Consider the following 25,795-nt stretch of genomic DNA (forward strand, 5'->3'; position numbering starts at 1 on the left):
ACAAGGACCAACTTTTCCTTTTTCATTGTGTGGTCGCTCTCTAAAGCCTCAAAAAATTTCTCCACTTCTACCGCAGTAGAACCTTCTGTGGGACATTGGCACAAATGTCTCATTTTCCAGTTCACCATTGTGATATTTGCCCACATCACTCTATTTGAGACAGCCTGCCATTCAAAGAGCTTAGCCTCATGTTTAGTGTTGAATACCATGACTACTCCTTTTCCTTGATTGTCATTGCCTGAATATAACATTTTGTATTTATTGCTTAGAAAGATCTCACCAGTTTACCATTACCAGTTTTCGTCTTTTTTGTTTAATCACCCCCTATTATTTCGATCTGTACTTATACAATTCCTCAGCTAGCTCCATTTGCCATTCAGGCTTCTTATGTTGATAGTACTGATCTTGAACTCTGGTGATGTTGAGTTGGGGTGTGTTTTAGGATTTGTTCCAGTAGCTGACTCACTGTTCGCTCTGGTTCCCTGGCAAAAACAACAGGGGATTTGTTTAACCAGATGATGCCCCAGCCAGCATGAAATTCTGTCATGTTGTACCATCATTTTATATTGCAGTTTAAACCAATAAGAATACAATTTGGTTGGCTAAATCCAAATTGCCAGCCCATCCTCGTTCGTTCAGTATCCAGATAGATACCTGACGGTGCACCACGAGAAGGTGAGGATTGGACATTAGTCAGAAATCTTCTGACATTGGTCAGAAGCACTGGTTGGTTCCCCACATTCCTTTAAAAGCTATGTGGAGGTCTCTTCTCAGTTATACAGCTTTGTCTCTTAAGCAATCAAGAAATGATATTCTTGGATTAATTCTTTATCCAAGTGTAAGCAAGCAATATTTGTGCATGGTTTCAATTTTTATCCTTTTCCATGATTCCCAATTGCCAATGTCGTCTTATAGTAGCATATTTGATCAGTATACAAAAATACATGATAGCATATTTTTGTGTATCGATTAATAAATAAAATGTTAGAGTCCATTACTATGTTGTAATATTTCCCTTTGATTTTTTTTTTACATTTACATAATTTAGGATGGAATCCTGATAGTGTAATTTTCATAGCTCTTTTTTGAATGTGATATTTTTTAAGATATCTGATGTACAGATTAAAAGCTGTTATTACAGTCTACCTAAATCTCTGCAAATTTGTCATTAAAAATACAATCCAATTATGAAAAAAAAAATGCATTAATCAGTGTAAAAAACTATCTTCAACTGCAATTTTTAATACATAATCAGTAGTTTAGTACAGAAAAACTTACATCAGCAATGGATTCTTGAAGCTCTCTAACCAAGTTGTGACTTCGATAGGTCCATTCTAAAACAGCATCATTGCAGTGGTAATAGAGATGATTATTATCTTCCAATAAATCTTGTGCAAGAACATTGTAACACATGATGGTAAAATCCAAACCTTTGCGTGATTTTTGAAGATGTTTTTGTCCATAATCTGTGAAATACCACTTTCGATACTGAAGAACAGTATTAGATATTCTGTCTAATAATAGGAAAACAAACAATTTATATTATTATTTATAAAAATATCTATGGCCTATTCATTAAATAAAATTTAATTACAGCAATCTAATTAAATTTTACATAGTGTTCATTAAAATATTAAGCAGAAACACTTGCAGGAAGGGGAGAGAGAGAGAGAGGAACCAGTGGCTCTCTCTCTCTCTCTCTTATTAAGGGGAAGAAAGAGAGCGCAGTAGGAGCCTATTCCCCACTCCTCAATGTTCCCTCAATGAAATGGTTGCCTTGATATTCAAAATTTAAAAGAAGAATGGTAATCATTAAAGCTTATAATGCATCTCACCAATTCCAATAAGCAACTTAGCACAAAACTAAGGAAAATTATTTTTGTCATCCAAACAATTTCAGATTTATCTTCCGATTCTTTATAAAATTTTTATTTCCAAAATGTGAAGAAATACTGCATACCAAATTTTTAAGCACTGAGATTCAAACTTCTGTTCACATAACAGCAAAAGCAATGTTCCAAATTTCAAGGGCTGCTAGTGTCAGCCCTTGAAATTTGGAACCCATCCAAGGTTACCTTCAGCCATGGTTTTAATACTAAACAGATGTCAAAGCCTTAGTCATTACATATCAACACAAACGTATTGAATTTATATATAGACAGGCAGACTAAACTAAAACAATAAAAAAAAGCCTTTAAATTGAAACATGTAGGCACACAAATTAATAATAACTTATTATTACAGATATTTCAGCCTGAAACAGGCCATCACTAGCGTACAAGCAAATTCAAAAGGTGGAGCATGATGAATGGAATGTTATTCTTCTTCTTCTTCACAGTTGGTTTTGTGGCTAATATCTGTGAAAGGGGAATAACATTCTGTTGTTCATGTTCCACCTTATGAATTTGCTTGTGCACTGATAAACAAAGAGTTCATTAGTTTGCTTCAGGCCAAAATATCCACAACAAGAAATTATTAGTTCTCATGCCTACATGTTTTCAATAACCATTGCTATATTACAAGAACCATTAAAAACTAGCCTCTAAAATAGTTTTGAACAGCTTTATTTTCATTCTTATACGTATATAATTAAAAGATAATTATAAATACCAGACTAATTTACATATTTCCATATCATTAGCATAAATCACTAGAAGAAATAATATGGACATATTCAACAGGGACACATTAAGAAAATGTTGTGGATATGAATCACTAACAGCCAGAGAATTTCAACTACTCTGTAGTTGAAATTCTCTAAAACTATTTCCAAACAAGGAAATAATTTTTTTTAAGGAACTGATAAGGAGAAAGAAGCTTTTCAATATGTGTGTGTACACTTTCTTCTCTAAACCTGCTGTGTACTGAAAGTGTTAAACTTAACAGATATCTTTTTGATGGCTTCATATGACTTCACTGGACAAAAATCTTAGGAAACAGTTAATGCATATTACTCAAAATTGCTATTAGCAATGTACTGTACTATATTATATATATATGTGTGTGTGTGTGTGTGTGTCATAAAAAGTTTTTTCAGTTGGTTATCAAGTGAATTATAATAGACAAGAAATTATATTGCTTTAAATCCTATGCCAAAGCATAAGCAAACATAGTGTAAGTACCTTCAAGACTAGCTACTTGTACACAGAAGCTGCTGACTTCGCATCAATTGCCTCACTAAGGCAATTTATGTGATATAAATCACTGAATGAATTGATCTAAACCACTAATATTTCTTGATGATTATCTCATCACATCGGAGTGAAAACAAGTAACAAGAACTGAAGTTATATGAAGCAAGAAACAAATGAATAAAGTTGCAAAACACTTCTGTTCTGCTCCTCTCTGGCCAGGCACATCACCATAAGGAACCCATGGAAACAGAGGAAATAGTTATTAACATAATTAAACACAGAGGAATGACAAAAGAGAGCAAAGTTCATTACAAAATGCTAAAGTGTATGGCAGAGGAGCAGGTTTAATAAATAAAAAAAAATAAAAATACTAAATTTACTTAAATTGAGATATTAGCATCTAAAATTGCATATAGACACATTATTATTATTATTCAGGCCTCCATGGAGTCAAAAGACTCATCGAGGCCCCCCCCCTAAGAAACACAAAGGCTATCATACCACTCCTTAAACTCATTGACCGTTCTCGCTCTCACCACTCCATCAGGCGATGCATTCCATGGGTCAACCACCCTCCATGCAAAGAAACCACTCCTCACCCTCTTGCTCACAGTTTCCTTTCGTTACTTCCAGGAATGGCCTCTTGTCATCACTCCTTCCCGCTGTTCAACCAAGCGAAAGAACTCCCCAGTGTCAACAATGTAACTACCTCTCAACAGTTAAAAGTCTCAATCATATCACCTCTCCTTCTTCAATCCACCAAACTCTGCAGTCCACATTCCCTCAGCCGATCCTCAACTATCATTGTACAGTCCTGAAACCATCTTTGTTATCCGCCTTTGTACCCTTTCCACAGTTAATTTATCTCCTTCAAATCCTGGGGACCAAATCTGAGACCAACAGTCCAAGTGTGGTCTGATCAGGGTCTTATACAACAGAATGATAACTGTTTTATCTCTGCAGGTCAGCGTCCTTCTCATTATTGCAGCAATCCTCCATGTTACCTTCACCACCTTTGTAACATGTCCCCTAAATTTCAGTTTTCTATCAATCATCAACCCCAGATCTCTTGTCTCCTCTACTTCCTCCAGTACAACTCCTCCCATAGAGTATTCAGTGTCCCTTCGATGATATGGATCATGTTATGAAGGAAAGTGGCATTAAATCAGACATTAAAATTGGAATATTAACCTCAGCTATTTATTTTATACAGTTGATGTTTTACTCTTAAATAAATCATGTACAATTTACAGAATTCTCTAACCAAATTGAATAATAGCTGTAATAAATTCAGTATGAAAATCAGCAATAAAAAGACCAAGACTATGAAACAGATAGGACAATTTTTACTTTTGCTTGTTCAATATGTTCTCCATTAAAACTATCCTTAATGGAGAACATAATGAACAAGTAAAACACTTCAGCCATTTAGGCACAATTTTATTATTATTATTATTCAGGTCTCCATGAAATCAAAAGGTACTCATCGTGGGAGGTCCTTCCTAAGAAACAAAGTCTATCAAGACTTATCGAGGGGAGGTCCTCCCCCTAAGAAACACAAAGTCTATCATACCACTCGTTGAACTCATTAACTGTTCTCGCTCTCACCACTCCATCAGGCAATGCATTCCATGGTTCAACCATCCTCCATGCAAAGAAACCACTCCTCACCCTCTTGCTCACAGTTTCCTTTCGTAACTTCCAGGGATGACCTCTTGTCGTTACTCCTTCCCTCTGTGCAACCAAGCGAAAGAACTCCCCAGTGTCAACCCTGTAATCACCCCTCAACAGTTTAAAAGTCTCAATCATATCACCTCTCCTTCTTCTATCCACCTAACTCTGCAGTCCACATTCCCTCAGCTGATCCTCATAACTATCATTGTACAAACATGCACAAATGAAACAGGAGTGGGAACATTCTTATTTCAAAAGTAACTGATTATACCTCAACAATTTCTATACATGTTTCTACTATCGCTACACAGATAAAACATAAATATTTGCTGATAAAAGCAGCAATACAGAAAAATGAATTGTTAAAAAAATCACTTGTTCAACCTCCAAATATTAAACTCATTGAAAATGCCCACTCAGCATTTATACAAGAAAAACTTACAAACCTATTACTAGAGATCCCACGAGGTCACAAGTAAACAAATTAAATCAGTTGCTACACAGTTCAAATTTGTGATGATGACACCCATCAAAAAGTTAGCGATTTTCAAGTCAGAGATAGATATAACTAATAACTATTCATCTGCTCTTCTAAGGATTTTCCAGGTGACATTCTTAAATTATTTGACTTTGCTATACTTTTCCTGGCAAGGGAATCTAAACAAGCAAGTGGAAAGTTACACCATGGATTCTCAACGGTCATCAATTTCATCAAAATACTTAATGGAACACATATTCACTATTATCACTCTTCACTTGCCACTTGGTTTCATCATGTTGACAATATGTTTGCTATTTGGCATACGCATACATGGTACCAATGTACTATAGGTTGATCAACCAACCTCGTGTATAGGCTCAACATTAAAAATCATACACAAATGGAGAACTAAACAGTTTCCTATAATAAAAATCATATCAGCTGTGCCAGTTATGTTATTCCTTTAAAGAGACCATTTTACACTGAGTATTAAGTAAATTTTACAGGAGTTCAATGTGATTGGTGCAATGACTTTTAAATGTCATTCCTTTTAGAATCCAGGAAATGACTGACTCGAGACCAAATAAAAAAAATATTTAATGTAATTCAATAAGAACTATATAAATGGTAAATATATTTAAATTAATAACTACAAAACTATTTGGATTTGAGGCCTTCTAAATTAAAACTGTACTTTAGAGATCTCTATATCTTAAGAGGATAAAGTCATTCTCTCACTGACTCCTTCTATTATTTAGTTTGCTTTACATGAACTTAATCATGTCTACCAGACTGAACATTTTGTTTTTCACAACAAATTCCTACAATTTATCAGACTATTCTCAAAATATACAACTTCTTCACTTCCATGGGTTTTTACAGTGTTTCTTTATTTAGCATATATTGTTTGATTCATCCTCACTATTTCAGTGAGTATAAATATTCTAATCTCAGGCAATTTAATTATAAGAAGCACAAATCACAAATTTGTGCTTCGTATTTTGTAAATACAAATTTGTATTTCACTACATTATAAATAAACAAAAGCGTATCAGAGTAGAGCTCTTCGTTAAAGCTACTTTACAGCTTCAGATTTCTCTGATTACATCACTTGTTCCGAGAAAAGAATTAATATCACTGGTGTCCTTGAGACAGAAGATGAAACTTTTCATTTTGCATTTCTTTCAACATTGAAATAGAACATCTATTTAAGATCTTTTATTTACTGTTCACTTGTTGATTGACAGTCCCACTTTTCCAGTTTAAGGATTCATCTTGCTAAGATTTTCTTTTTGGAATCCTCCATTAATATATTCCGACTGCTAAGTGTTTTCCAAAATCTTCCTAGAACAAAATTCTCTAATCTGTGTTCTCAAGCTTCCATTCTCTCTCTTTCTTGTTTTCCTCTGTTACCCTAGTAATCAAATGCACTCTCTCTCTCTCTCTTCATGTTAGCTGTCAATCACCCATCAATCTCCTCAAGAGAGAATGTGCACTTGTTCCACTAAGCAGCAAACGAGAAGTTGGTAACGGCTAACACGTTATTGTTGCTAGTGAAAAGGGAATGTCTTTATGGTGAATGACAGTACACTTAACAATTGTGAACTATAATAAAGAACCAATGAATTTATTATAACTATCTGATATCCAGTGCCAGCTCTAGGTGTCCTGGTGCCCCGATGCAATTTTAAGTTCAGTGCCCTTTATTTTGTTTTTAAATGTACTTAAAATTTAAAGGTTAAAAAATCAAAATATATTTTTATGTAAAATTGTGTACTTTGAAAAATACATACATTAACCTCCCAAATGGCCAGGACGTCTATATACGTACAGCAAAATCTGAATAGATGCATGCTATCTGTTGAAAGAACATGGATAAGTGCAATGTGGCCGTCATGTCTATTAGAAGGTGTGATAATCCTTCACGCTGAAGAGAACACTAAACCAGATTATCTCGCGATCATAGCTGTGTCTCAGTTGCTTATAACAAGAAATGCACTTTCTTGTTCTATACTAGGTAACTGGACTTTTAATTATATTGAATAGACAAAATATAGAATTTTTTTTTTTTGTTTTCTCCTTTTATTGTACAATTTTTAATACAAGGACAAAAAGATCTTTGCATACTTTCTTCACTTAAATATTGCACTACCTTGGAGAATAGATATGATTTTTATTTTTTTGTGATAATTTTGTCTAATCGCTTAGTCAACAATACATTTTGTTTGTTCTTTAAGAACTTAATTCAAGATAATTATTTGGGGGGGGGGGGGGAACGGGCTGTCGACGTTCTGAGACATGTCCTATACAGAATTGATTAAAATTTTATGATTGTTTTGAAGTATCCCCCCCCCCACCCGCTGCCACAACTGCTTCAACTGAATTATAAATAACTACGTTCTTCTAATTTCGTATTTCATACTTTTCACAGAATGCACACTTCACACCTGATATGATTAAAGATCTTCATATTATTATCTATAAAGCAAAGCAGTCAAAGTGTGTCATTCATACTATCTGTGAAGTATTATATGAAACTTGGTTTTGAACAAAAATAAAAATAAAATAAAATATTTTTATTTTTGTTCAAAAATATTTAATGCGTTTATAGATTCACTTAAACTTGTGTTTGGATTCTGAAGCATTTTACTTGCTACACTGATCCTGCACAAAATTTCACACTAGATTATAAGTGAACACAAAAATCCGTAATCTTTAATTTTCAAAGCTAATGTCTTTGCTTCATATTTTGTATTATTGTCAATTTGAACATTATCATAAATTTCCACAAGAGAATCTAAAACTTCTCCAATATTATATCTAAGTGAACGAAGAGCGTATATCCTCGCTTTCCATCTAGTATCAGATAAAGTTAATGCTTCATGGTCTTAGTATGATACCTGGTGAATGTGCTGCATGTAAAAAAAAAAAAGTTGGTAGTGTAAGACTCTCCCTGTAATACGATGCCCCAGGCATTCACCTGGGGTGTCTGTGCTTCTGCCAACTCTATACTACACATAACAAAAAACAACTTTCAGTTTTTGCTAAATGTTATTAAAAGTTGCAATATATATTACAGTATATTTAGTGCATATCCACAATTTTGCCTATTCACTTCAGCACCCCAATGCAACGCATTGCCTGCTTACCGTGTTAAGCCAGCCTTGCTGATATCTGGTAAATACAATAAATCTCACATTTTATTGCATCGTTGTTGTTTAAGGAAATTGACAACATAGATTAGATAATAACTAAAAATATTTAATAATTACTTCATATATTTTGCCCGAGTTAAACTGGCATCTTTGTGGATTAACACACTTGTATTAAACATGTGCATACAGGCACACTTCAGTAACAAAGGTAGAACAGGAGAGATACAGGATGACCCAATGTCCTATAATTATGCCACATATTAGCTTTGGTTAAGTGTTCTTGGATGTTGGGCTGACTGCCTGCTGATAGGTAGGCAGTCAGCATGGATGGTATAGAGAATGAAGAGTTAGATGTAACGAGAGAGATAGCTTACTTATGTTGTTTTTCATAGGATGAAGCATTAACTTAAGAGACTGAATAAGCATTTGGTGCGTGTGGTGCTGTTGAGAAAAGAAAGAAAAAAGATGCAACGAAGAGAAAGGAATGCTAGTCAAAGATAGTAGGAACAGAATGAAAATTTTGTATGGCAATTCTATAATAAGAGAAATGCTTTGTGAGGGAAAAACAAAATCATGTTTTCCAGGTGCAAAGATTAATGATGTTAGTGACATTATTGGCATGCAAAAGGGTGAAGTGAAAGAGTTGATTACTTTGGTAGGTACAAATAATCTGAAAGGAGGAAAATATGGTATGAGAGAGGACATGAAAGAGTTACTGACTGTAGCAAAAGAGAAGAGTGTAAAGATAGCAAATCTGTTGCTGCAGTAAGATAAAGGTGAGTTGCAAAGAAGGGCCATCATTGCAAATGACTCAATGAGTAGATTGTGTATGAAGAATGGAGTGCAGTCTCTGGATGTGTGGATTGAGTCTGTAGGTCAAAAAGACTTACATAAGGCAGGTGGTTTGTACTTAAATCTAGTTGGTGTTATGAGTCTAGAAAAAGTGCTGCTGACTATAGCAGGTTTAGATGTGCAAAATCAGGAACACTAGAGTTGAAGGTGGGGAGGTAGGTGAGGCTGCATGCAAGTATCTATAAAGCAAATGTGTGTATGATTGGTGAGAAAATGCAGACTTTAGTCTCTGAGGCAGTAAATAAGAATGGAATTGTGAGTACATGGTGTAAAGTTCATTATATTATTTATATACTAATAGCAGAAGTAATAGGAACAAGGAGTTTTTAGCACTGGTAAGTTCCTACTGACCATAAGCTATTGGTATTAGTGAGCATGGCTGACTAAGGATAATGTAGTTGTTCACTGTACATAGTTCACTATGTACAGTGAACATATCATAATCTGGCATTGAAAACGCTAATCTAGTGGCTGATATATGTTCTCTTAAGATAGCCAGTTCTGTTTTCTTGTAGATCCTTTCTGCTCTGGCTGAATGGAATGTATATTTGATTCTATTACCATTGACTCTACACTGCATCAGAAATGTTAATCTCTTGATAAAGTTCTTATGTTTAATACATAATTTCTCTACTTTGTAACTTTAAACCATAGGTACTCATAATGACCTGCCAGATGAATATTCATCAGTTTTGGTGGCTTGGTAGTTCTGTGGAAAGCATACTGAGACCACATCTAGGATATGACATGTACAATGCAGTATAATATGACCGCAACAACTAGCATTGTTCAATGCATATAGAGTAATTAATTAATTTTTTTTTTTTTTTACTTTGGTTACTTATTTGTATGTACCAATTATGGAATTCTGATAACATCTAACATGTGTAATTAAATAAACTCTTTATTAATCTAAAAACACGTGGGCACAATACTAGAAGCTTTCCACATAAAGATATGACATTCACTCTAAAAGCATTAAATTTAATATTTAACTAAATGTAATAATTTTCTATATAATAAACATGTTTGGTTATGAAATCAGAGTATGTCAGGTACAACTGAAAAGGTATACTTTAACATTGCTCAAAATAACATTCTAGTGTGATATGTATTATGCAAATACTTCCACAGATATTCTGATTTCACGTGGTTTGCAGATATAAGATTGCCGTATGTATCAGCTGAAAGAAACATCAAACTCAGTTATCTTCAGAACATAATTAAACATAACAAGATTAATATAATATGCTTTTAAAACAAAAAAAACTTTTTTTTTTTCCAGTTTGCTAAATTTTGTACACAGTTGAAACCAAAAATATTCAGAAACATAAGACTCCATAGCCATTAAGAAGAATAATGATACATAAGCAGTTTGGAGAAAACAATTTGGTTTGAATCGTGTCCAGATGGGAGAAAATTTAAAAGGAATTCACTTGGTCTTATACAAAGATGGCAGGTCTCTCACTCTCTCAAAAACTTGTCTTCCTGACATACACACAGCAGAAAAAAATATTTCCAAGACAATTACAAACATCCATGTCCATAGCAGAATTTGAACCTAAAGCCTGCTGATTGGAGAGTGGATACACTAACCATTAAGCCAACCAGAAAACAAACAATTAACAGACAAAAAATACAGTTATTCAGTGAAGAGCAGTAAAGAGACCTGCACTAAGTTCAGAATCTGTTGATATATAAATAAAATCACTTCTTACATAATGAGACTATTGTTAAAACACATTGCAGAATATTAATGAAATATAGCTAAAATTATAAAATTTTGTAATCAAGCTAAAGCAACCAAAAGCAGTTGTTTGGTTGTTTTAGCTTGCTTACAAAATTTTTACTAAAAACTAAACGTCTGATAAAATCTTATAAACTTAGGTGTTGCCACTTATTCTTTTGCAGTATAATTCACAACACTAAAGGATAAAATAAATAAGAAAATTATTTAGCTGCATTATATGAGGCCAAATAGAGAACACATCATCTGCATATCTAAGCCAGATAGACGGTTTGAGTGGGGCTGAGTCTATCTGGCTTAGATATGTAGATGATGTGTTCTCTATTTGGCCTCATGGCCCAGACACGTTAGATTCCTTCCTTGGTCATCTCAATAGCCTACATCCAAGAATCCAGTTTACTATGGAAAAGGAAAAGAACAATTGTTTACCCTTCCTAGACACCTTAGTCACGCGCCTGCCTAATGATACACTTGCCTTCACTGTATACAGAAAACCCACACACACAGGCAGATACATTCACAAACTCTCCCACCACCACCCCTCATAACAATATGGCATCATTAAAACCCTTACCAAGAGAGCCCACAATCTTTGTTCCAGTGGAACAGCCCTCACTACTGAGCTTAACCACATACACAGAACTTTCCTCTCCAATGGCTACAGCGAACACAGCATCAAAAAAATAATAAATTCCTCCCCCATTCCCCGTCCCTCTCTTCAACAAGAATTCAAAAATGCTATCACCATACCCTACATCCGTGGCACTTCGGAAAAAATAGCCAAGATACTAAAAAAGTATAACCTACACACAGCATATAAGCCCTACCGCAAACTGGCGGTAGGGCTTATACAAAAGATCAGCTCCCTCCTCTCTCTCTGCCTGGAGTTTACAAAGTACCCTGTTCCTGTAAGCTTGCGTACTTTGGACAGACAGGCAGATCAGCATCCATCCGCCTGGAGGAACACAAGTCGTACATCGTTAAACACAACTATGGCCATTCAGGCTTGGCTGACCACGTTTTGGACACCACCCACAGAGTATCATGGAAGAAAACCGCCATGCTCCACCACAGCAAATTCAAGAAAGAGAGACTTTTCTTAGAAGCAGTAGCAGCTCTCAAAAACCAACCAAATCTTAACAAATATGGTTGCATTAAGCTTCCGAAAATTTGGGAAACAGTCATCACCAGAGGTCCCACCTTACATTCCAGGCCACCTACAACTGCCCTCAGAGGGTGCTCCACCTAGATAGGACTGTATTGTCACCCACGTGGTTTGGCTTAGTATTGTAAGTTTTTGTGTGCATGTTACATTAATTGTCTTTGTAATCCCCGTAGATGTCCTAGTGACTAGGACGAAATATAGGAAGTATTAAATTCTATTTTAATTCTTTTTGAGTGTTGTAAAAAATCCATTAAACCTCCAACACAATGTCCTCACAGCACTTAAGCCTCTACACAAGAATAACAATGTAGTAGTTGATTTAAGATGGCTGCCTCACAAATTTTTGGCAGATTAATGCAGCCATACTTGAACCAAATTCTCATAACATACGTTATGTTATGAGAATACTTTATAACAATCGCTAATTCTAAAAATAATCTCTGTGAAATATAATGATGTCTATATAGCACATTGGTTTTCTTCCATGTAATTCTGTGTGAAGGGATGTCCAAAGCATGGACTGCCAGTCCTGATTTATTGTGCTCTCTGAGGTACATATTAATGTATCTTCCTGTCTGTCCAAAGTAGGCTCGGTTACAATCACAGATCACTTCATATACTCCAAGATGTGCTAGAGGATGGAGTTTGCCCTTAGAAAAAAGGATCAGAGTTGCTTTGTTATGTGGTTTGAATATGATGTGAAGGTAATATTTTATAGAAAGCCAGCATGCATTGGTAGAGATATCTGTATAAATAATGACTTCCAACACAACAGCATGGAATCTTCAAAGCACTCACAGAGCCAGGACTATCAGTTCTAGTGATACAGCCCTTGCCACAGAACTCAACAATCTTTACAATTTTTTTTCTTCCAAAGCTACTAATAAAAGAAATGCTATATACTCTCTCTACCTTCTCCTCCCAAAACACAAGAGAAAAGCATCGCTATTCCTATTCTGTATATCTGGGAGTATATTTGAAAAGACAGCAAAAGTACTAATAAAATACGTCACACCACAAAGGACAAACTCTATTCTCTAATACATTGCAAGGCATACAAAGTGCCCTGTGATTTGTAACTTGATCAAGCACACACCAACGTTTTTTTTTTTCATAAAGAAATAGTAATATTTATCAGATATTAAATGCTTCATTAGAATAGTAATAATTTACTGTTCTAATAGAACATTTACCTTAGTATAAAAGATAAATGTTATATTCAGTTTCTTGATAAATAACATGCTACGAATTTAGTACTTGCATAATATTTATTTAACACAGAAGTTTCACCCTAGTATCAAGGGAATCTTGAGTATGACTTTCAATTAAACAAGTAGAAGAGAAAAACCCAACAATAAAAACAAGAGTTACCATACATGATATAGAATGACTGATCTAAAAAAGTCCTAATTGTACAAATTTCAAAAAGAGAAAAGCATTAATCTGAAAAAACTTATCTACAGAACGTCTGAAGAAGTACTGTTTTCCATAATAGGGATAATTTCAGTCCATTAGATTTGGATGGTGAAGCATGGTATCACAACTCTCTTTAGATAAGCAATCCATAAGATAATTACTTTTGAAGGACTTGAATCTTCCTCCAAAGAATCCAATGTTTGGAGAAGATGGCATGTTCAATGTTCCAACTGTTCTAGACTGTGGAATTTAATGTAATCGAGGTGTTCATCATGACAATCTATCTGTTGGTCAAAATATAATCGATACTGGCATAACTTTCCTGCAGATATTGTTCTCCTCTCCAACTTAGTCATTCACTCTGGCTACTTTATATATCAAAGTAAACTTGACCAGAAATTGAGGATACAGCTAATGGGCAGTCCTTTTTCTCTCCAATACTTGCTAACCATCTCAATATCCATGAGATTTGACATGGTGCCCTTACAAGATTTCCTCACAAAGATCAACAGATTTTCTAGATCTCCATCAACCAGATGGTAGACTTCAATTCTCCATTTTTAGAAAGAAAATCCATACCAAATTTTACATAAATGTTCTTTCACTTCATTATCATCCTTGTCAAAAATCTGGCAGCACTGACTCTGAGCTCATTCTCTGTGCTCTAGTGAAGCACTGCAATCTCATGAAATAAATTGCATTAGGTCCACTTTCCTTGCTATGGTGTTAATGCATCTCATGTCAACAAATTTTGTTAACTACATTGTTTCCCTTTAATCTGACTCCAAAGATGGTCCACAGTGTTATCATTCCTTGTGTTAAAGGCGTCTCTGAAGGCAAAATCCTACAGAAAGCACACCTGGCCTACAGGTGTGCTATCACCCTATTAATAAGGTTTTTGCATTTTTATGATCTGTAAAAGATAAATTTCCACCTTTAGCCTGCCCTGATTCTATCAAATTCCATGCTAGGTTATCATATTTTGGACAAACTGGTAGATCGGTGACTATTCGTCATGATGAATTACTCGATTACATTAAATTCCATTCACCAGAACAGCCAGGACTTGTAGAACATGCCATCTACACCAAACATTGAATCCTTTGGAGAATGATTAAGGCCCTTCACAAAAGTAATTATCTTCTGGAACAATTATACAAAAAGTCTTGTAAAGCCTTGTTTCACCATCCGCATCTGAAGAAGATGAAATTATCCCTTTATGGAAAATAGTCCTTCTCACACATTCCACAGGAAAGTTTTTTAATACTTGTCTCTTGTTTAAGTTTCTACAGTTAGGACCTTAATGTATTTTAGATCATACCACTCTACATCATACATGAAGCTCATGCATTTTCATTATTAAATCTTCCAGTTTTTTCTTCTACTTGTTTAATTTCTATTGACACTAGGAATGAAAATTCTGTGCTAAATAACTTGCCATACAAATTCAGTTTCTTCTCATTTAAAAGTAACATTCAAAGTCTTTAATTATAAAGATTTTACATTGATTTCCATGTAATTTGCCAGTTTGGTTTGCAGAGCAGTTAGCTTACCTACTCTCAAACCAATAGGATTCAAATCCCACCTCCTCAGGCATGGATGTGTGTGATTGTCTAATAATGATGATTTTTATCATCTGGTGTGAGACTATTGCCCTACTTATTGGAGACCTGAAGTGGCTTGAAAAAGATCAATTTGTCTAGAGAAGAGTTTTTAGACCAGGTAAAAAATGAATAAAAATACAAAAAAAATAATAATAATAAAGAATAAAAATGGGGGAAAAAATCATTAGTCAACCCATGGTAAAGGTTTACAAATAAACCTTTTGTGAGGCAGAAGCCACATAAAAAATAAATAAAGATTATCTGTGATAACACATCATCATCAAATTCCTAACATGTATCCTCAAGGGGTGTACAAGATATGATAGTACTACATGAAAAATTTACATCACCACTAACTTCCCATCTACAATTTTCCTCGAAATCAGTCTGTCAAGACTCCAACATTATCGGATCTTATATTTCTATCGTCTAAGGCACTTTTTACTGTATCAATCCACCTATATCTTGGTCTTCCTCTGGGTCTTTTTCTTGCCAACCTGCCAGAGAACACTTGTTATGCTAATCTTTCCTCTCCCATTCTGTTTATGTGACCATACCACATGAGATTAGCTCTGTTAACACATTCCTGAATGCTAACATGTCAAGTTCTTTCCTAATATCCTCATTTTTAATATGATATTACCAATGATTTCAACTGTTCATGCCACTAATCTTTCTCAGGACTCTCATATCTGCAGTCTCTAGTCTTTGGGCAAGTGTTTTATTTCTAACCCAGCTCTCAGATACATAAGTAAAAATTGGCTTGAACACTGTCTTGTATACAACTAATTTAGTGTTTTGACTTATTTCTCTCTTATTCGATATAAATTTATTCAGCCGACTTCCTGCCATATCAGCTTTGTGGATTCTGTTGTCTATTTCCATATTTAATTTACTATGTTCACTAAAAATCATACCTAAGCAGCTGAAATGTTCAACTTGTTCTATAGGTTCTCCATTCACAATGCAGTTGATATTTTCAATGCTTCTGCCTATTTTCATTGTCTCTGTCTTTATCTTGTTATTGCTGAACCTTCATACCATATCTATTACAACAGTTATTCAATTTAGCAGGGAATCTTGCAGACTCATACTGGATTTATTTAGATGTATAACATCATCTACATAAAGAGCTGAGATTAACATTTTCAATTTTGATATCCGGTTTAATACCATTTTTCTTCATAATGTGATCCATACAGATAACGAATAACAGAGGAGATAATGTACATCCTCGTCTGACACTAGATTTAACATTAAACCTGATAACTAATAATTAAGGAATTGACAGTGTACACTAGAAATATAAATTAAATAAACTTTAATATATATTTTCCGATATTTCGGCAAACGTCACGTTGCCATCTTCTTGGGAACTTAATACAAAGACAAGTGCACACAAGTACTACATAACAGCAAATGAGAACCGAAGCTAGAAAGCTAACGTTTTCCTAAAGTCCTGATGGTGCCCCCTGTTGGGCTATATTGGTAGTTCTTGGCCTTTGGGCTGAAGTTCTTCTGATAAATGTTTCTCAAATTTGGGGGGGCAGTCTCATGCATCCAAATTTGTTGAGGTTTGGCATGTTCCTAAGGGCTGAGGCTGATTCCATGAATAGTCTTTCATATTTGAACTTGCTGGGGTGTATTACTGTGGCTTTCTTCCATCTTATTCTGTGGCGAGTATCCAGAGCATGGTCTGCAAGTCCAGAGTGGCTGTACTGGTGAAATCGGATGTAATCCTTGTGCTCTGAGATTCTGATATTTGCTATCCTGCCTGTTTGGCCAAAGTAGGACAATTTACAGCTGCAAGGGACCTGGTATACACCAGGTAAGTGTATACCAGGTCCCCACAATTTATTGTATACCCACAAAGTAGGACAATAAATTGTCCTACTTTGGCCAAACAGGCAGGACAGCAAATATCAGAATCTCAGAACACAAGGATTACATCCGATTTCACCAGTACAGCCATTCTGGGCTTGCAGACCACGCTCTGGATACTCGCCACAGAATAAGATGGAAGAAAGCCACAGTAATACACTGCAGCAAGTTCAAATATGAAAGACTATTCATGAAATCACATCAGGACTTTAAGAAAACGTTAGCTTCCTAGCTTCGGTTCTCATTTGCTGTTATTGGTACTTGTGTGCACTTGTCTTTGTATTAAGTTCCCGAGAAGATGGCAACGTGATGTTTGCCGAAATATCGGAAAGTATACATTAAAGTTTATTTAATTTATATTTCTAGTGTACACTGTCAATTCCTTAATTATTAGTTAGCATGTTTAACCAGCGTATAAGCCTCTCTACAAGAATTAACATTAAACCATCTCTCTATACTTCCTGCAATTTAACTGCTGACTTACAAATCTAATAAAGACTAAGTATTCTTGATATAATGCTTCATTATTAACACCATACAACTATAATGTTTTGAATAGCTTCTCTCTCGATACCTTGTCATGTCTTTTTCAGATCTACAAAACTTAAATACAGATCTGTGTTATATTCCCATGATTTTTCTTTAAAAACTTTATAAACTTTTAAATTATGTTGGACACAATGTGCTTTGATATAATTATTTGGATTATGAATGTGATTATTAATAGCCCTTGAATTTTGTCTTGTAATGAGTAAATTTATACAATTGTTAATTACACAGGACTACAAGGAGTCTGAAAAGATTTAGCTATCATATAGCAAATCAAATATACAAAAAGAAAAGATAAAGAAAACTATTTATTTCCTGTCATATATAGATTCCTTACACAATATCATGTGCTATTTATACATTCATAAAATCATTAAAATAATATTTTCTTATTACAGAAGTATCCAGCATATTCACATTAGAAAAACATTTTATACATAATGAAAAAGTAAAGGGTAAGTTGTGCAAGTGTATAAGTGGCCTAGCAGATCAGTCTGTGATATGCTAGGCTAACATTTTTGTTGGGCACATTTTTGTTATTTATTAATATGCAGTTATGCATTATATCAGCATATTTAAACAGTCTAGTCTAGATACATTGCTATATCTGTAATAGTTTTATAATGAAAAAGACTGGAGGAAAAATAACGGAATTTGTCATGTTATATCTACTCTCTATACATAAAAAGATAAGCCGAAATTTGAAACGTTTTAATGTCACGTTTTTTGTCTTAACAGCTTACCAGCCCAGAATTTGGGAGGGGGGACCTTAGGTGCCAGGGGGATCCCCCTAGTAATATATAACAACTGTTATATGACCAAAAAAAAAAAAAAAAAAAAATGTTATGTTTGAAATCTACACACCATACAAAGCAAATAAATAAGCCTGTATTACTGAGTTATTCTAACCAGTAATTGTATTTAGTGACAGATCTTATTTAAAATAACACAGTCTCAATACCTAATTAGACAAGAAATGTTTTGGACTATATTTCACTCAATGGATTCACTGTAACAACTTTAATATATACATTTCTATATCAAATTTGAACAGTGATAAAGAATGAAAATGGCATATTAGGATGTGTGAAAAGGGCAAATAATCAATGAAGATAAAGAAAACTGTTGCTAACGAAGGACGGACAAAGAGAAGATGACAACAACAAAGATGAATATGGTTTGCAAAAAGTCTGATAATAGCTTGTGCTTGCCTTTCTAATATACAGATGTCAGGCTCAGTCCACAACCTGGTAAGCATCATCTTCTCTACAGAATGTTCTTTACCTGGTCATTTGCACTCAAGAGTCAACAAGTACTACAACAGCATGAGATGGGATTCTTTGATGTGATTACTGTTTCCACTCTCATTATCCAAACACCTGCTCTGAATGAATAACTGAATTAATCCTTAATAAAAGGAGGACCTTTATCCTTTACTTCACCAAAATCCTGACCACTATACAAGTCTTATTTCAACATATGTTGCAAAGCAGTCCATGAAGAAATAGTGTGTAAAGTGATTTGTCAAACCCTCCAGCTTTGCACTTGGGCTACACTCAGTCCAAAATTTCTGTAAAAAAACATTAACAAATTCAAATCTGACTTTGAAAGAGACAAATACAGAAAACTTTTCTTCTGTCAAATGCCAGTCAAGCCTTCTGATCTCTCACCAATACTAACAGTCACAACGTCTTTCCACACATCCACCTCTCCTTCTCACAAGATATTAAAATCACCTAAAGAAAGAGATAAGCCTTGACCAATGGCTTCTCTTTGAGCTCTTATACAAACAACCAAGGCAAATTACTCTCACTATACCCTAGAATAGTTTCACTGCACCTCTTTTTGCCAGAACGACATCAGAAGAATCCTTAACTTGCTTCCACTTACCTGATTTAAACATCCACTCAATTCTAATTTCCTACCATTCAAAGCATGTCAATTTAACAAATAGGTGTGTCAAGACATTCAATGAAAAAATTTTAGCACACTGCATGGAAATGAAGAGTAGATTTTCTTGAGGTTATTCCATTTTAGTATCTTTATAGTGCCAAAGGACATGAGGTTAGGGGTGGTTGGAGTACATGCATTCTGCAAGAGAGAGAGGAGGCTTTCACAAGATTGTGATCTGAGTTGCCAAGAGGAGAGGTGACCTCTACAATGTATCCGAAAAGAGAACTGGTTAAAAAGAGATCAAGGGTATTGGGAAAGTGAAGATGATTATCAGGAATTTGGGTGGAAATCTATGATTTGTGTTAGGTCATTGCTTATAGAAATGACTTCTGCTTCTCTACCAGCTTGGTCATTGGCATTGAAAAAGGAGAGACAGCTGGAGTTGTGGACACTAGAAAGATGTTCTCAGTATTTGCATAGATGGATTGTAGATTGTCGAGCTCAAAGTTTCCTTAAGCCAGGAGGTCAAAAATAGGGATTCTAAATTAGCCATTCTCTGGCAAGGAATGTCAGATCTCAGAAAGACACAGGTGCCACCCTTGTGGTGAAAAGAATTATAAAGTGTGCAATTTAAAACTGAAGGTAGAAAGTAGTGGATTTAGATGCAATTTGGGTGTTTGTTAAGATTAGACGGTCTGGATAAATGTTTCTAGGTGGTAGATAAATTTCATCACATGGTGTGAAGCCACTGCCTTGCTTATTAAAGGCTCAAAAAAGCCACATATTGGGTGTCTGGAATAATTACCAATTCCTTAGCCCACTTACAAACACACACAATAGTAACACTAATGAACTATTCATCTATAACCTTTCATGGGTGAGTTTGCATAAAAATATAAAATGCATGAGACTTTGGAACATCATCAGAGTGGATCTGAAGTTCAGTAGAAGAATTTAAAAGAGATCTGTAACATATAGAGGAGAGGGAAAAAAGTTATAAGGGAAGCACAATTATCCTAAATATACTTACTTGCCTTGTCTTTTAAACTACTTTCAGAAGAATCATTTGATGATTCTTCTTCTGTAGATGAACTTTCGTTTTTTGTGTCTTTGTGATAATGAAGAAATTCAACTTCCAATCGCTGCAATTTTTGTTTAGTTGCTCTTAAATCTTCATGTTCATTATCTGCATTCGGATTTACTGCTTCATTTTCACTATCAACTCGTGTTCTCTTCATAGGACCCAATTCTTGTTTGGAAACTGGAATCTGATCACTTTTAACTGACATCTTTAGGCCTCCATCTGATGTAGTAACTATTCCATATGGCGATAATGAGCAATAATGCATTAATAGATGCCAGTTGCCACTTTGTCCAAAACCCAATTCTGTACCTGTCCAACTAAAAGGTGAAAGTAAATGAAAAAACTGCTGTCTTGTGTTCATAAGTCTGTGTAACGAAAAAGAGCTATAGCATCTTACCAGTGGTAGAGCAAGAGAATTATTTCTGACTGGTTTCCACAATATATCATTTATCATCATCCGCTTGGCAAGCATCATTATGTGACAGAAAATCCCAAATATGTTTCTGCAGCTTTCCTAGAACAAAATTAATTTTTAAATGTTTGCCTGATGAAAAAAGGGATTTATTGTGTAAACATGTAGCCATTACAGCATTCATGAAATAACGTATCTTATGCATAAAGTAGCCATTTTTATTAAATCTGTGAATCTTGTGTGCATTTTATTTAATAATCATTTCTGATAATAATATAATAGGAAGAACATCAAGATGCAGATGACAGCATGACATATGACCTAAAAGAGAGAGAGAGAGAAAGAGAAGAAACAAATATTAATTTTGACAGAACCAACAAGTATAGGTTGATAACTAGCATTAGAAGTATAATATGTGGTACATTACAGAATCAATCATTTATAATTTAGAAAATCGCTACAGTTCACATTTGTTACATAATCACTTCAGAGGAAATAGTTATTTCAGCAATTCCATATTCAAATCTCAGGAGCTGTCAATAGTACTAGTGACAAAGCGTTTTTGGAATAAATTATGTGAAACTGGGAATACAACACTTAATTACTATACATGTACTTGCATATGCATCACTAGCATAAAAGAGGCAGTGGTGAGACATCAATTTTTTCATTTCATTTTTTTTAAATTAAAAACTGAAGAAAGACTACAGAACCTAAAGCATATTAGTACCATGTATAAACACACACACACACACACACACACACACAGAAATGATCTACGTATAGAAAAGCACATGCTCAAGATGCATGGATGACTCCTCACAGCAATCCTCTTTAGTCTCTTGAAGATGAAGGGAGTGTGCTATAGTATGGTCAACTATTCAGTTATCTAATAATTTTCAATAAGTAATTAATTCTAAACATAAGTAATTACAACAGCAATCAGCTTTGAAGTCAACTGGACTACCTTAGAAATAAATCTTTGGATTTGAATAATAAGTTACTCCATGATGTACAAAGTAACTTATTTGTTCCATCCTTAAAGTGGATTAATATACTGTGCTATTCTGGTATGTTTGAAACTATTGTTGTATAACCAGAAGGCTTTGTCACAAGATCAAATTCTAGATGACTGTACAACTCTCATTGCACCATTATATAAAATGGAAATAAATACTAGAATTATGAGGAATTCTCCACAAGAAAAGATTAAAAAAACTGTTGATGAAAAACTGATGAAAGAAGCTGGGTTCAGGATAAATTTGCAGCTCTGATTAGCTGAGCTTTGTCAAGCGATGCCAGGCTACCAATAAATATAAAGTAATGGTCTTATTGGCAATGCAATTTGTTTGACATATAGAGCCAGATATTCAGATTATCTAACCTTAACCCACCTACAGCATTAATATAGATCATAAATCTTAACCTGCATTTTTCTTTCAAGTAAAATATGCAATTAATCATTACATTATTATTGGGATATATTTTACAGGACCATGAGATGAGAATTGCCATGGGCTGAAAGCTGTACATGTTGGTAGCATAAATATCTTTCATATGTATCTACATAATGATTTGTTTATGCAACGATGTATTAGTAAATTTACAACAAAGCAATTTTTCAAATCGTTTGTTTACTGAAGAAAAACACACACAGACATTCAATATGTTTTTAAATTAGTATCCAGTTTCACCCTAATGAATTCATACAATATTGAAAGTTTGGTATAAAGCTGATGGTAACTTCAACAACTTCCTAAAAAACCAAATAAATTATTCAAAATTAAGCGAATATTGAATACCACATTATTTCTTAGCAAATAAACTCAAAGATAGGAAATCTAATCTATGAGTTTCATGCGAATACAGAAAACTATATAAATAAAGTTCGGCGAGTTCAAGTGTTAGCCAACACCTGGTAGTACAATGCTAGGGCAACTTAGGTGCAGTAAAGGTGCAGCAAGCTCCAATCACTGTTCTTAGTATTTTCTCATAATGTAAAACACAGCTCCTAGGAGATGTATTACTGTTCTACATTATGAGACAAGATCACTACCCAGACCGGTTTCGACCTTTTTTTGAGGTCTCATCAGTGAGTAGGTAGACCCTCAATGTAATACTAAGGTTTCAATAGTCGCAACTTATTTCTTTATTTCTGATGAGACCTCAAAAGAGGTCGAAACCGGCCTGGGTTTCGACCTTCTCTCATAATGTAGAACAGTAATACATCTCCTAGGAGCTGTGTTTTACATTATGGAAAAATACTAAGAACAGTGATTGGAGCTTGCTCCACCTTTACTATGAGTCTCCCTAGCATTGCACTACGAGGTGTTGGCTTACACTTGGACTCGCCGAACTTTATTTATATAGTTTTCTGTATTCGGCATGAAACTGTAAAATCTCTATGTAGCTTAAAAATACCAAAGTGCTTTACATCGATTTTTTTACAGAGGCCAAGTCTCATGTGAACTGTTACAAAAATAATCTTGTTTATATGTATGTATTTTATTAATGTAAATAACCCTGTGGGAAGTGAATGTATTTACTGTTTTAATGTCGAAAACAAAGGCGCTTTGCCATCGGAACTTTGTATATAATTATGTGTATGAGCGCAGGAAAGTTGTTTACTAGTTTTGTGTATGAGAGAAGTGCTTACAAGCTCTGTGCATAAACACTTCCAAAGTCAGTCTAAAAGGTTCAAACAACTTTCCGCTGGCCAGCAACTTACGATCAAAAGGATGCATGGACAAGAACAAAGAGCGGGTTAAACTAAAGAGAAGATGAAAAAAAAGTCATGTCGAATTCTTCGGGGTTACTGCCTTTAGTGCAAGGCCCCGAGATCGCAAAATAAAAGAGACAGAGCCGAGCAGGGAGGGCTTCCAGTTGGCAGCAATTAGAGCTATTGGAAATGGCAGATAGAAAAGCCAGTCATCCAGGCCTTACGGCGAGTCCAAGCATAGGAAATAAGGCAATGTAAATTACCCGAAGCAACTTCGCTCGGAAGATTTTCTTTTTCGCTGTGAGAGAACAACCTTTTGCCGATCGCAGTCCACAGCCTACTATTTTCCCGATGAGATACTGCTGAATGCCAGACATTCCTGAAGGAAACTCAAGATCTGAGATGAAAGAAATGCCATAAGACTGTAGTGAAAGACTTTTGACTGACTGTGTGATGCAGTCTTTTGTAAGTTCAAACTTTTTGTATATTCACTCTCATAGTAAGTTGTAGATACTTTTAAGAGATTGTTCAATAGTAATAAGAAGTGTCTTTAAGAGAATCAATTGGCAAGTTGGAAGTTGATATAAAATTTGTAAAATTAACTTACAGAGTTAGCTAACCTCTTTGTGAGTATACTAGAAGTTAATAAGTTGGAATTGTAAGCAGAGAGTACATAAGTTTTTGAGTTAAAGAGATTATTTAATGTTGAAGTAAAAGGGTTCTAATTTTATGCTAAAGATTTTATAGATGGGTAGAGAAAGCAATCTCCATGTCATTTGATTCATGTATATTTCATATTAATGTGAATAAATGTGTTTTAATTATTTGTTAAAAGAGTGCTGCCTGATCCTTTATTTTACAACTGCACTGTTCCTAAATAAATCGGACTTGTGAGTGGGAAACAACTAAGGCATTAAAAGCGCAGTTTTATTACTTAAGAACCACGACTGTTTATGTAAACTTTGTTGAAAGAAGTTACTCCAGTAAGAGAGAGAGATCTACCAGAAGTTTTATTGAGTCTTATGCCGAATACTTGATATACTGATGGCGCAGTCTGACAAATAAATTTTTCAGTATTCATAGGCATACAACTAATAAATACAGAAGGTGGATAAACAATAGTAAGTAGAGTAAGAAAGGAAATTATATATAAATATAATAATAACAGTAGTAATAAATAGCCTCCGTTTACAAAACTCTTGGATTAGATTTCCTATATTTGAGTTTCTTATTCGGCTAAGAAATAATGTGGTATTCAATATCCACTTAATTTTGAATAATTTTACTTTGCCGAAGTGAAGCCTGTTGGCTCTTATTTTCAGCCAAATAAATTAACTATAGTTGACTGTAAGCTACAAATAGCTGCTTTATGATACAAGAACTGACATTACAATATTTACTTATGTACTATGTGAACATACATTATATGAATAGTGTTTATGGGTACAAAACATCTTCAAGAACTAGCAAGCTGAAAACTTATGTTGGTTAATGTAGCTTACGTATATAACTTGAAAACATATCATGAATGTTGTGTTGAATGCAACTGCTGTGAAAAAGAAGCAAAAAGTAGAGAAAAAATAGTTTTAGGAAAAAAAAAAACTATTTAACTGTCACAAAATGTGTTAGAAAATGAAAAATTCTATCCACCTCAGATATGATAAAACCTATTATATGGAATAAGCATCATGCAATTAACTGAACAAATGTATAAAATAAATTTGCAATTTTTAATTTTTATGCAAATAGCATTATGTAATTAAATGATATGGTCTGTAAACCTATATAGATTACTAATTAATGAATTATGGGTTCATTTCACAAGATGACTCACATAAAAAAATCAAAGGCTGCAAAGACTAGATTTTTACCTTACAAGTCAAACCACAGGAGGATCCTGAGGCTCTCTATATTTAAGTTCTGTTGATACTAGTACTATAGACAATGAAGAAACAATTGAAAAACTGTTCAAAACATTAAACCAGTGTAGTATTAATGGCATATACCATTATTAATACAAAGAGTATAT

The 25,795-nt window shown here is 34.4% G+C and overlaps 1 protein-coding gene across 5 annotated transcripts in view; it reads right to left on the reverse strand.

The window, feature by feature from the left end:
• Positions 1 to 25,795, reverse strand: part of LOC150102390 (uncharacterized) — a 68,781-nt gene that overhangs the window by 16,854 nt on the left and 26,132 nt on the right. For 2 of the 5 annotated variants that reach the window (XM_090399774.1, XM_090399773.1), the window contains exons 2-3: positions 20,582 to 21,368; positions 1,279 to 1,514 (exon numbers count right to left, since the gene is read on the reverse strand). In XM_090399774.1, the coding sequence (XP_090255900.1) occupies positions 1,279 to 1,514; positions 20,582 to 21,110 (765 nt within the window). In that variant the 5' untranslated portion in view covers positions 21,111 to 21,368. The remainder of the gene's footprint in view (positions 1 to 1,278; positions 1,515 to 20,581; positions 21,369 to 25,795) is intronic. The other 3 variants (XM_090399776.1, XM_090399775.1, XM_090399777.1) reach the window with 2 other exon arrangements.

This window comes from Typopeltis vanoorti, chromosome 10 (genome assembly GCF_054136105.1).
Source record: "Typopeltis vanoorti isolate ZY-2024b chromosome 10, IOZ_Tvanoo_1.0, whole genome shotgun sequence".
In the NCBI taxonomy this organism is placed as follows: domain Eukaryota; kingdom Metazoa; phylum Arthropoda; class Arachnida; order Uropygi; family Thelyphonidae; genus Typopeltis; species Typopeltis vanoorti.